This window comes from Seriola lalandi, unplaced genomic scaffold (assembly GCF_002814215.2).
Source record: "Seriola lalandi dorsalis isolate HSWRI2012SDOR001 ecotype SW California unplaced genomic scaffold, Sedor1 jcf7180002054748, whole genome shotgun sequence".
Classification (NCBI taxonomy): Eukaryota; Metazoa; Chordata; class Actinopteri; order Carangiformes; family Carangidae; genus Seriola; species Seriola lalandi.
The window spans coordinates 3,250,868-3,262,526 of record NW_019525301.1 but is presented as its reverse complement, the minus strand read 5'-3'; the positions used below and the strand labels follow the sequence as shown (position 1 = coordinate 3,262,526).

Sequence of the window (11,659 nt, the reverse complement as noted above, 5' to 3'; positions counted from 1 at the left end):
ATGCAGACTAGTATTCCTAAAGGGTTCTAAGCAATTACATTAACAACGTTTGTTATTAGAGAATCACTAGTTTTGTTGTTTTGAAGGTGAATCTTTAAGCCTTAGTAATAAGAGCTCCACTTTATCTTTGAGTCTTTGTACCAAAGCGCCATAAGAGACACTGTTGAAACATGTCAGTGTGTCTATAGCTCTGTAAAGCTACAATATTTGTTTTTACTAATAAAATGTAAAGTGAAAGAAGCAGTTTCTTCTCTAAATTGCTGCACAGTATAAACCATAACACCAGCAGGTTGATAACTGTGCAAAACTGCACAACTGATTTTTTTTATTTATTCATTGTTATATCTGTTTCTTACTGTTTGATGCCCCTCAATCAAAGTCTAAAAAGTGCATGAAAAAGCTGAACAGCAAACATTGGAAGTTGCTGCAAAGTGTCCAGAAATAGTCCAAGAAGACATTTCCTCCGAGGTGGTCGACCTCTGACACTGACAGAAGCTCAGACTCTTGGTGGGAAAAGAAGCCACAGATCTTATCCTGTATGTGGAATAAGGCTGGAGGCGATGCTTGCTCCAGAGACAGGATAGTGGAAACAAGTCGAGAATCATATTTAACACACATGGTATTCCACTGTCTCGGTTCACCCTGTCATCTCATAGACAGAGATGCAGAGCTTGAGTGTCATATTTCACTCTTAAGTGTCATTAAGGATTATATAGCTCACCTCATGTTTAAGCCTTTCATATATGCCGATTGCTGCTTTGTACATTGTACATTGATTGTTGCCTGAAATGGTCGTGGTATTAGCCGTGACGGATGTTGAGTGCAGAACAGATTCACACATGCAGGATGAATAGTTTGATGTGATAGAGTCATCAGGTGACCTCTGATTGTGATGGTTAAGATTATACATTAGAATCTTTTGTCTAATAATTTCAGTGTGTTTTATCATATCTATAACTGAATGAGTTTCCTTATCACCCTGTTGCTGTTTCACAGCCTGTAACATGTGGACCGACATGCTCTTTATCTCGTCTCAGCAAAACGACCTTCATGTATGTTCATAAAATACTTTCCCCCCAAAAGTTTCAAGTTCAGACAAGCACTTTCTTCTAGGTTTACAAACTTACCTCCAGGTTCTGCAGCTTTGGCAGGCTGATGTTTTATGTAGAACGATTTGAGGCCGCTGCTTCAGGGAGGCAACTACACGTTTTATGCATATCAGCAGATTTAAACAAAACTCAGCGAGAGGAGACGGTTGCGAATACACAATTTACTACTACAAGATGAGAATCAGGCTGATTTTCAGGAGACAGCGGCTCGGCTGGATCGCTGCTCAGTTCCAGCTGCCCTGCATAGAGCCTGTCTGAATATATTGTTTTGTTCCAGCAGACTTTACCACTGATAACTGACAGCACACCTACATTTAGGATTGTAGTTGTTGTTGTATTATGCCATAAAGATCTATTATCCTCCCCATCCTCCCCCGTACTGGCTGCTTCTATACTGACTGAAGGAGTAGATCACAGAGTGTTTGTTGCAAATTATGTAACAGTTAACATATCTGCTTTACAAACGGAATGCTAGGATGTCTTTTAGAGACTCTCATCACATTGTTCCGACAAATCTCAACACTTGCCCATAAATTTCAGCGTTCAAAGAAATACGACCTTAAATGTCTAAAAAAAACTTCTATGGCAGTTTAATGGTTAAAGATGATGACTTTATTGGAGCATTTTTTGCAACTTACGGTCATTTTTGGACGGTTTCCACATGTGCTCCAACAGGAATTATCTCTATAATTAAAAAACGCCGTTGACTTGTAGCACTCAGATTTATGGAGTGGATATCCATCTAGGTAGGGAGGCTCTGCATGCCTCTCAGATTCACCTCCACAGGGTGGATCCTAGTGTGATGGCAGCTGGGACAGGGGCCAAAATGATGCCTGGACATTAAATCCCACTGGATGGTCTCAAATATATAGCTTTACCAATCATATGTAATCAATAGACTGAATGTCGATCGGTTGAAGTTGTTAGATTATACTCCATTTAGAGACACGTCACAAGGCTGAAGGTTCTTTGATTACAACTCATAAATACAATAGTTTCCTTCATTAGGGCTTCACTCCTCTTCCAGTCTGCTTCTTTATATTTTCTGCAAGATTCAGAGCTACATCTGAAGTTTATCCGTTTAAAGAGAGGATGATTAATGAACGAGACTTGGCTCGGCTCATGTATTTTATGATTTGGTTTGAGGCAGCTATGCCAGGTATGTAAGGAGGCTTGACAGAGTCTGAAATAGTGAATCCTGTTGTTGGCAATTGTGATTAAAAACGTCTTTCCTCTTTATCGCAGGCAGCAAGGAGGCCGCGTTCACCTACGCTATTATCGCTGCCGGGGTCGCCCATGCGGTCACTGCAGCCTGCACCCAGGGGAGTCTGAGCGGCTGCGGCTGTGACAAGGAGAAACAGGGTTTCTACAACCAGGAGGAAGGCTGGAAGTGGGGCGGCTGCTCTGCAGACGTCCACTATGGCCTGGGTTTCTCCAAGGTGTTTGTGGACGCGCGGGAAATTAAGCAGAATGCCAGGACGCTCATGAATTTACACAACAACGAAGTGGGACGCAAGGTACATTTGTTTTTTGCTTTTATTTTATCACATCCACCTCACATCATAATCACCCAGTAATAAATTATTTGCAACAGATGCTCAAGGTCACAAAGACCAAAGCACTGGGTAATAAAGTCTAGGCTGGGAGTGTGAAGGTGAATTTTAACATTTGACCTGTTAACACTTCAGTGTTGTGGTATCACTTTGTCATTGTAACATCAGTGAAGACAGCTTTTAAAGGATGTGTACTTGGTAGCCAACAGATTTTTGTTTTCATATGAGAAAACCGAAATCGGGAAACTAGCTGTTTCCCTATCACCATTTGGAAAAAGGGAAACAAAAAACAGACAATGACCTGTTTCCATTTTTTTCTGTTGATAATTTAAAAAAAGGGGAAACAATAAAACGATGCGTTATCTGTTTTTTCTCGATGTGATTATAAACGGATATTGTGAATTGAACTGTGGAAATCATATTTCTCAATTTTGCGTTGATTTTTCTGGTGTGACCCAGAAGTTGTAAATAGTACGCTACTTGTCACATACCTGGATGTCAGGAGCATTAGTTACAGTGATTTTGAGCCATTATTTGGACGTTAACAAAATGTCTTTGCAGGAATGTGTGAGTTTTAGTGAAGAGTGCAGAACAAATGGAATGTCTTGTGGTGATATCAGCTGCTTCCTGATTTTGGTTTTCTCATTTCAAAATGAAAATTCCTTGGCCACCAAGTAAACGGACCGATGAGGCTGGCAAAGACCGGCAATATTCAATATGTTCTCTCCCAAAACCAACAATGAATGTGTCCTACTAACAAGTAGCCTGATATATCTTATTCTTCTGCGCCACAGAGCTCCATTGTTGTCTATTCAAAGCACATCAATGACATGAACACATATATCGTAGTTCATTTTGACCTAGTCCCATACAAAGAAGATTAATCCGCTGCTGAAACTAATCTCCAAACAATGCACTATGAGTAACATTTGATAAAAAAAACTTACTGAGCCTTTTTTTTTAAGATGAAACTATATCCACCGGCTGACTGGTGTGTTTTTTGACTTCAAGCCCTGAAGCCATGGAAAGTAAATGAAAGTACAAAACAAGTTTTAAATCACATTACTGGTGGTTCAGAATGAACCACATTCTGACACAGGATTGACACATGTACAGTAGCCTGGGTAACACTTTCACGTGGCTGTTGTTGAACTGGTGACTTGTAAGAACTTTTAAAAAAAATCAAAAGCTGAGGCTGGAACATCTGCTCTTACTTGCTGATCGAGAAATCGGGATCAGGCCATACAGTTAGCGCAGTTAGCATCTTTTATTTTTCTATGTTGTTTGTTAGCTTGTAACTGTCAGTGGCTGGCACAGTGTTGGTTGTGCTAGTGCTAACTCTCTCTCTTTACTGACAAGGTTTCAAGTTTATTTAGCCCCGCCCCCTCGTCCCCACCAGTTGACAGGATTGGTTCCTTAGGTTTGTGACGTATGAAACTCTGGCTGTCTCAATCTGTTGTCATGAGACTGTCATTGGTTCACTGCAGTTCAAGGTGGAAACACTCAGTCATGGTGCTGATGATTATTTCACTCATCTGTATTATATAAAAACATAATATGGATGTTAACAAGGTTAAACAGTTGATTTTCATCAGAGGGGGTTTTAAACTGTAGAGTAAACACAGTGAATCTATGCAGTGTCTGTCATTAAACAGGTCAAACAACAGAGATAAAGAAGTATACGCACCAATGTATAAAACATGATTATTGTTATATTTGTCATTATTAAGATAACTCTGATATATGATGCCACTCAGCTTTACATGATGGCATTCTAGTTAAATGCAGGTTGAGCTATGTTGTCTTGTAATTCTCAGGCATTTATAATATAAAAGGTATAAATGTGGAGGTTTTACGTGGTATTTTTTGATTAGCTGATGAGTTGGATCTAGTTTTGGTTGCAGCCATTTCTCACAATCTTACACTGACATACAGTAGGTCATAACCAGGGCCAGTTACAGGGAGAGGGACATTAGAAGCCACTGAGGACAAAGCGTGGTCGATGCAGGAGCCTACACTAATTGGGAGAGAGTAAATAATGTAGAGTCAAGAGGTAACAGTGTCTGATAAGATGCACAGTGAAGCGAACCCAGGTCCGTGACCATATGAGAGTACATTAGCTGGACTCTCAGGAAGCAAATGACCGATCAATAGAAAGTGCAGGATAAGCCACAAAGCGGCACCACAAGAAATCTAGTGGAAAAGCCACAGCAGACATATGAGGGATCAGCCTGAGGTAAATGTCTACACAGTCAGGAGAGGATAACAGAGAGAGACACACATAGTAATTAATTCCATTCATTTGATTTAGTTCGCACAATAGAAAAGATGAAGAAATATGTGAGGTGTCTCTGGCAATGAAAAACCCAATCGAGATATAATCATTTAGAGGTTTAGTCATTCCATGATCTGCCGAAGGAAATCCTCCAGTGGTGAAGAGCAAACTGAAGGTGTGGATGAAAAGTGGAGGTGAACTGGGAGGAGGTGGGAACAGCAGAGAAAGGAACTGTTTTAAATTTTGACAGCGACAAGAAGATTGGCTCACAGAAGCCGAGGTGAAATCTGATTGGTTGAAGTGAAGCTGACTGAGATGAAAGGAAAGAGAAAGAGGGAGAGAGAGAGTAAGCAGAGAGAGCATGAAGGAAGTTTTCCTGACAGAACTTTTACTAAAAGACTGATATCAGTCATGATGAGGTTCTTAAGGGGTAATTAAATGAATTCATTTTATTTAGTTGCACAATAGAAAAGATGAAGAAATATGTTAGAAGTCTGTGGCAATTAGACGCCACATCATCATTTAAAGGGGTAGTTATTCCATGAGCTGCACAGAAACATTCCCACCAAAGAAAATATTGTTTCTTACCTTTTCTTACCAGGCAACAGCAGATAAGATAAAAAAAAAATCCCAAAATCCACGGATGGTGCTTGATCGAGTCAGTGGAATGCACCAGTTTTTCATAGTTATGTCATTCCAGTGATTGAGCAGATGAGAACAAAAGTGCAGGTCGGGAGAAGGAGCGCCTCTGGGAAATCACATGCACAGTAAAGTAACGATGGCCAAGAAGGGAGAGCAACTGTTGTTCTGTGATGTTTCAGGCAGAGGTAAAGGACTTAGTCATATCACAGATGGGTTTTCGACTTGGAGTGATGCTTTTGTTTCGACAGGGTTGAATGTGATGTCTCAGAACTCCCTGGACAGGAACGAGGTTTAAATTTTGACAGCAGCGAGATGATTGGCTCGCAGACAAAATGTGATTGGTTTAACTGGAAGAGTGACCGCCACCAGTCAGCTGAATGAGTTGGAAGCAGGAAAGGGAAGAGAGAGAGACAGAGTAATTGTAATAGAGTAAACATGAAGATCTTCTTGATTGAGCTACGCTTCATTTAACAGTTGTTTCTTCCTCTTTGTTTGTTTTGGAGTCTTGAGATGTTTGAAATGACATTTTCACTGTTGAAAACATGGCGCCACAAATCCCTGATCGCTCAGTGTGGAGCAATTTAGGGTCTGTAAAAGAGCCTATTTTAGAGGTTAATATAAACATGTCTGCAGTTTACTCAGTTGCCGGTTTATTAGGTACACATAGTTAAACCTAGTGCAGCCTAGTACAACAGTCCTGCAATGAATCCTACCTTCATGAAGGTTATGTTGTTCAGTTTTTGTTGGAACGGGTTTAGAGAAGTGCCGATTTAACCCGCCATTTGAAACTATTGAAATATCATGCCCTGCTCAGCATGAATTTTAATTATTTTGTTGATTTTCATCTAATGCCATCATCAGGTCAAAATTTTACCGAAGCAAATATTAGCATGCTCACATGCTATATGCTAACCTGCGATAATGAACACTGTAAACATTATACCTACTAAACATCAGCATGTTAGCATTTGTCATTAAGGGCATGTTACCAAGCCTGACTATAGCCTGTTAGAGCTGCAAGCATGGACTGCTGGTCTGACAAAACAAGCTAATTTATGGCATTAGGATCTAGCAAATTGTAACTGGCATTTTAATTGTGTTCTGGCATTTTATGAGATAAATCAGTACTAAACTAGAGGGCCACTATGAGAGTGCAGACCTCCACTAAGGCCAATGTAAAACAAGATACACCAGACTTCAGAGAGAAAAATTCAAATTCATAGAAAATGGTCTGGATCTGCGCCAAAATGTATTGGGTTCCTCCCTGACCCGTGCCCCATCGCTCCACCAAGCTCAGTGCAAATCAGTTAAGTACTTTTTGCATAATCCGGCTGACAAATCTTATTTGAAATGTCGATCCATAAGAAGATATATTTGTGGTTTTAAGAACCGATAACCATCTCAATGTAGTTTTACATCTCCTTTCTCAGGCTTCTCTCTGGAGCTCTAGCAACAACAGGTCAGTGAGCCAATCAGAAGAGAGGAGGCTCTGAGTCTCTCTTCTGATTGGTTGACTGTTTTCTGGGTGATTAAATAAAAATATAGCAAATTTCAGGTATTACACTCAGAGAAACCAAATCCTGCAAGGTTGGATTGTGGGTCCAGGTGGGCGGGGCCTGGGGCATGGCTGAGAGTGGTAACTGCTTTGTTGTGACATCACATAGTTACAGAAGTCTTGACGGCTGGTTTTAAGGCTCAGTTTCTGAATACAGGTTGTGTGCATTTTTCTGTGGACTGAGAATTTGATACTTTCAGAGTATTAATATAGAACCTAGACCTGCTTTATAATCAAACAACACATGGACACCTACCTTTATAATATATGCGACCTTTAATGTGCACTACTTTCTATCAGAGGAATAAACATGAAACTGTGTATTTAGAGGGCTGTACTGCTGAGAAGTGAATTTGCTTAGAAAGAGTTCGTGTCAGTATCACAGTGACAGGTTGTGGTCCCATTCAGGGACAAAGAGGAGTTGTTTCATCTGACTAGGCTTTGGTGGTGGAAGGTTTCACATCTGAGGTCAGGCACCAGTCAGAATGTGATACAATCTCTTAATATACACTTACTAAATTGATACCTCTGTAATTATTGTAGTGAGGCTTTCATGTTTAATTGGAGATGATGTCAGAGTGTGTTTTGAGTGTCAACCTTCAAATTTCTTGAGAAGAATAAACAATAGTGTAAAAGGTGCCATGGGAGGCTTACAGGGTCTCTGTTAGACAAACAATGGCAGCTTCGTTGGCATCTCACTTCACTGAACTCCATGAATTATATGTTTGTCAGATCTCGGGAGCATGACCACACTAAGCTGTGTGCATCCAAGGCTTTTGACAATTACCCCACGAGACTCCAGAAAGTCTGAGGCCATATCAGAGTGGAATAATTAAAAAGCAGGGTGAGGCTTCTTTAATGCCAGCGAGGGTGAGGATGGAGGAGGGTAAGCTGATGTCATTCCGCCCGAGGCGCACAGAGAATGCCCTGGCTGCTTTGCCAAACACACCAAACAGTTCCACTCTAACCCTAAAAAGGCCTTTCACTGTTGCCAGTCTACTCACTATAAATGTCTCAACGTGGTGACAGAACAAACCGTCTCTTCAGTCACCACAAGAACTCATGAATTAAACCTGCTTATGTCTGAATTCATCACCTTATAGGCCTACAGTTTCATTTTATTCTCAGTATATATGAAGAAAAATTCTGTGGTCACACTTTTCCATAGTTCTTGTCCATAGTAAAGCAGTTATTGTAGGTCTGTGACACAAAAACCAGATTGCTCTTTAGAGGCAGGAGACAGAAGATCTACAAATCTATGAGCTGAAGGTGTTTGCAGACCTGCACAATAAGCGTTAGAAAGACTCATTTGCATTTCCTCAGGATATACTGACTTTCAGTCCCTATGAGTCGAGCTTCAATAACCCTGGATCTGACATTTCCCATAATGCTTAATAGCATTTTTTATTACACCCTTTTTGCTGAGTAAATGCATTAAAAAAAAGTATTCTCCTAACCCAAGGTGAACTGGATACTGTGTTCAAAGATGGTTGCCCATTCAGTCCTGTAAAAGTTGCTCACTGGGCACAAACGCAGAAAAGACCTCTGCATGTTTTTAAAACTTATCTTGGGGCTGCAGTTCACTCTTTCATCCTGGAGAGCAGTGTAGCTGTGGAGTTTCTGGTACAGCACCATGCTGGGCAGGTGACAGGGATGTCTACAGGGTTTGTGCTCTGAAGGACCGAAAAGTGGCTTCACCTGGGTGTTGTGTTTACATGAACGCCGACCGGAGCCGGAGCCGATAAATACCCACGTCTACTGCTACTGAGTCATTTAACCTAGGAGTGAATGCTGACTGAACCCTTTTCCATTGCCTGTCTGTAGTACTGTCTATAACTGGTAAACCGATGTGTAAAATCAAGATGTCCTTTGTTTTAACTTTTTTTAATTATACTGTTAATATGACTGAAATAAACCCAATGAAAAGTCTATGATTTGTGTATGAATATAGGAATTTATTGAACAGCACATCATGCATGAAGTAAGAGTGTTTCCATGCTTTTGAGTGTGGTTCTTCCATGTTTTGAAGCTCATGCTGTCTTGTAAAAGAATGGAACATACATAGCTACCAGCCATAGAGTGACATACTGTAGCAGCTCTGAGGTCTCAGGAATGCTTACATTCATTTGGAATGCTAGAAAACTTTTGTCTCAACCTGTTGAACTATTCATGCAATATCAGTGAATATTTCTCTGAACTCATGTTTCTCACCTGCTCATTATGGAAAGACAGCAACAAACAAATTGTAAGAAACTGTGTGTAATGCTGGAAGTACGAAATATTCCTCTTGAAAAGTTAAAAGGGATTCGACCCACTTCATGTATCATGCAAAGCTCTTATAAAGATGTGGTAGATACAGCAGTTTAATCTAAAAAAAAAAAAAAGTTTAAAGTAAAACTGCATTTTCAGTTGGTTTGAGTAGTTTCATCTTCACACCTTCCAGCTTGAAACTTTGCCTCATCTGAAATTTTCCTCCATATTGTAGGTTCTGGAGAAGGGCATGCATCTGGAGTGTAAGTGTCACGGTGTGTCAGGATCTTGCACCACCAAAACCTGCTGGACGACTCTCCCCAAGTTCCGTCAGCTGGGATTCATCCTCAAGGACAAGTACAACCAGGCCGTCCACGTGGAGCCAGTGCGAGCCAGCCGCAACAAGCGCCCCACTTTCCTGAAGATCAAGAAACCCCATTCCTACCGTAAGCCCCTGGACACAGAGTTGGTCTACATCGAGAGATCGCCCAACTATTGCGAGGCGGACCCTCTGACGGGCAGCATGGGAACGCAGGGTCGCCTGTGCAACAAAACGGCTCAGCAGCCCAACAGCTGCGACCTGATGTGCTGCGGTCGGGGATATAACACACACCAGTACTCGCGCGTTTGGCAATGCAACTGCAAGTTCCTGTGGTGCTGCTACGTTAAATGCAACACCTGCAGTGAGAGGACGGAGGTGTATACCTGTAAATAGAGATATTTATTGGACGTGTATTCAGACAGCTAGACTGGACTGTGTGTGCACGTGTCTGTTGTATATTTCAGAAGAAGGCTTCTGACACACGTGCTGTCTTGGCATTACAGCAACTTCCTCCAACTTGTGTTGTGCAAGTGCACATCAGCCATCACACTGGACTCAACCTATGGGCTCATACATTTTAATTTTATTGTTTCAAATGCCATGTCATGCCCCAGGCTTGACTTCTCTGCAGGCCACACTGCTCTGATGGCATGACTCACCTCAAACAGTGATAGTTTTTTTTTCTTCTACTAGACTAATAATTTATTCAGTGAGAAAACTACTGATCATTTCACTGTCAACTAAATCTGGTAAGGTTTATCAGTTGGTGTAGATGCCTGATATTTTAGTAAAAAGAAACTATTCAAGTGCACTTATGAGTAAAAAGAATTTTTTTTCTTCTTTTTAAAAGACAACTTAAACACTGGAGCTGAAACGTGAAACAGTCCGAACTGAACTCGACTGACAGATTAACATTGAACTACTGATTCTGGACTCAGTATGATAGTATTGTTTTCTGCTTGTTTCTTTCCCCCCTCCCCCTCCAGTTTGCTGCTAGTTGTCTGGATTGATGTCTGTTATGGAGTTTGTGAGCGAGCAGCCATATTGACTCTTCTAAGCTAAGTTGACACCACCAGGAGCAAACGCAAAAAGCTTCCAGACAGAAATTTCCCTCAATGTTGGTTGATAGAATATATTTTGTAAGAGATTATTTTTATATAAATATTGTTTTATTTATTTTCGATCTCTGTGTAAGATTTTTTCCCTTAGCATTTCTTTAACCACTGAAACATGAAATAAAATAAAAGTTTTGATTTACATCATGAAATTTCAGATCAAAGAATCCAATTTCAGTTATTGACACTTGGTTCTCTGGACACATTTCAATAATTATTAAGGTTTTCTACCCCGCCCTTCCCTAACACTGAAATATAAAACACAAGGTACCTTAACGGGGAGTTAAGGATCGTTTTTTTAGTTTTTTTTTGTGACTCAACTGATGAAATCATGTCACCAAGAACCTGACACTTGTCATGTAGACCCACACTGCATTTTCATTTGTTTTTGTTTAATAAATGTCGTCTCAGAATTAACAGAACGAGGTGATTTTGTGTTTAATGAACATTTTTCACATTTGGGTTGATGATGAGGGCAGATCAGAGGGAAGTAGGTGTAAGTGAGGGTCACGCTGCAGGTGTCACAGCAGTGTGTGTTCCTCAGAGAGCAGTGGGAGTGTGGAGCTGCCGGCTGATGGATTACTCTGACATCTGCTTCATTCACTCCTCAGCAACGTTGCTACAACAACCACACTGTGCCCCCCAAAAATGCTCCTCGTCTCATCGAGAGGCCAGACTGCCCATTAAGAAAATGGTAACCATGCAAAGCCCAGATAAAATTTGGATGCTATTTATTTTGTGGAAATAGCAAATGAGAAGAAAGGGGGGGGGGGGGGGCTTTACAATAGCACGGGGATGATGTCAAGAAGGATTTCAATCTGAGCAATAGAAAAGGTCT

The 11,659-nt window shown here is 40.8% G+C and overlaps 1 protein-coding gene across 1 annotated transcript in view; it reads left to right on the top strand.

The window, feature by feature from the left end:
- The window catches only part of wnt7aa (wingless-type MMTV integration site family, member 7Aa), a 12,459-nt gene extending 1,208 nt beyond the window's left edge, over positions 1-11,251 (top strand). Inside the window, exons 3-4 of the mRNA XM_023424639.2 lie at positions 2,355-2,626; positions 9,620-11,251. Coding sequence (XP_023280407.1) covers positions 2,355-2,626; positions 9,620-10,099 — 752 coding nt within the window. The 3' untranslated portion in view covers positions 10,100-11,251. The remainder of the gene's footprint in view (positions 1-2,354; positions 2,627-9,619) is intronic.
- The last annotated feature ends 408 nt before the right edge of the window (positions 11,252-11,659 follow it).